The 401-nt window shown below is 52.1% G+C and overlaps 1 protein-coding gene across 8 annotated transcripts in view; it reads right to left on the minus strand.

The window, feature by feature from the left end:
- The window catches only part of ptprz1a (protein tyrosine phosphatase receptor type Z1a), a 168,935-nt gene that overhangs the window by 91,419 nt on the left and 77,115 nt on the right, over positions 1-401 (minus strand). For all 8 annotated transcript variants that reach the window (XM_032522882.1, XM_032522881.1, XM_032522880.1 and 5 more), the window contains exon 9: positions 141-325. In XM_032522882.1, coding sequence (XP_032378773.1) covers positions 141-325 — 185 coding nt within the window. The remainder of the gene's footprint in view (positions 1-140; positions 326-401) is intronic.

Consider the following 401-nt stretch of genomic DNA (forward strand, 5'->3'; position numbering starts at 1 on the left):
TACTTATGCCCCCTGTATTTTAACATAGGGGGGTGTATACTTATGCCCCCTGAATTTTTAACATAGGGGGGTGTATACTTATGTCCCCTGTATAAGGAAACAGTTATTTATATTAAGAACGTGTGGACTCTGCCTCTCACCACGTCCTGGTCTCCGTCGGTCAGGTATCTAGACGGGGCGTTGTCTTCCGTGTTGGCCACTCGGTAGGTGACGGAGTACTTCTCGATGCTGGCGTCGTACACCGCCCGCGGACGCTCCCACGTCACCAGCAGGCTGCTCCGGTTGTGGGGCACCGCCTGGATGTTCTCCGGCTCCGAACTGCACACTGACGGGGGCACACACACCGGGACAGATTCAAAAAAGTTAGTTAGTTAGTTAGTTAGTTCATGTTTATTGTCCCC

The sequence above is a fragment of the Etheostoma spectabile genome, chromosome 8, assembly GCF_008692095.1.
Source record: "Etheostoma spectabile isolate EspeVRDwgs_2016 chromosome 8, UIUC_Espe_1.0, whole genome shotgun sequence".
Taxonomy (NCBI): Eukaryota; Metazoa; Chordata; class Actinopteri; order Perciformes; family Percidae; genus Etheostoma; species Etheostoma spectabile.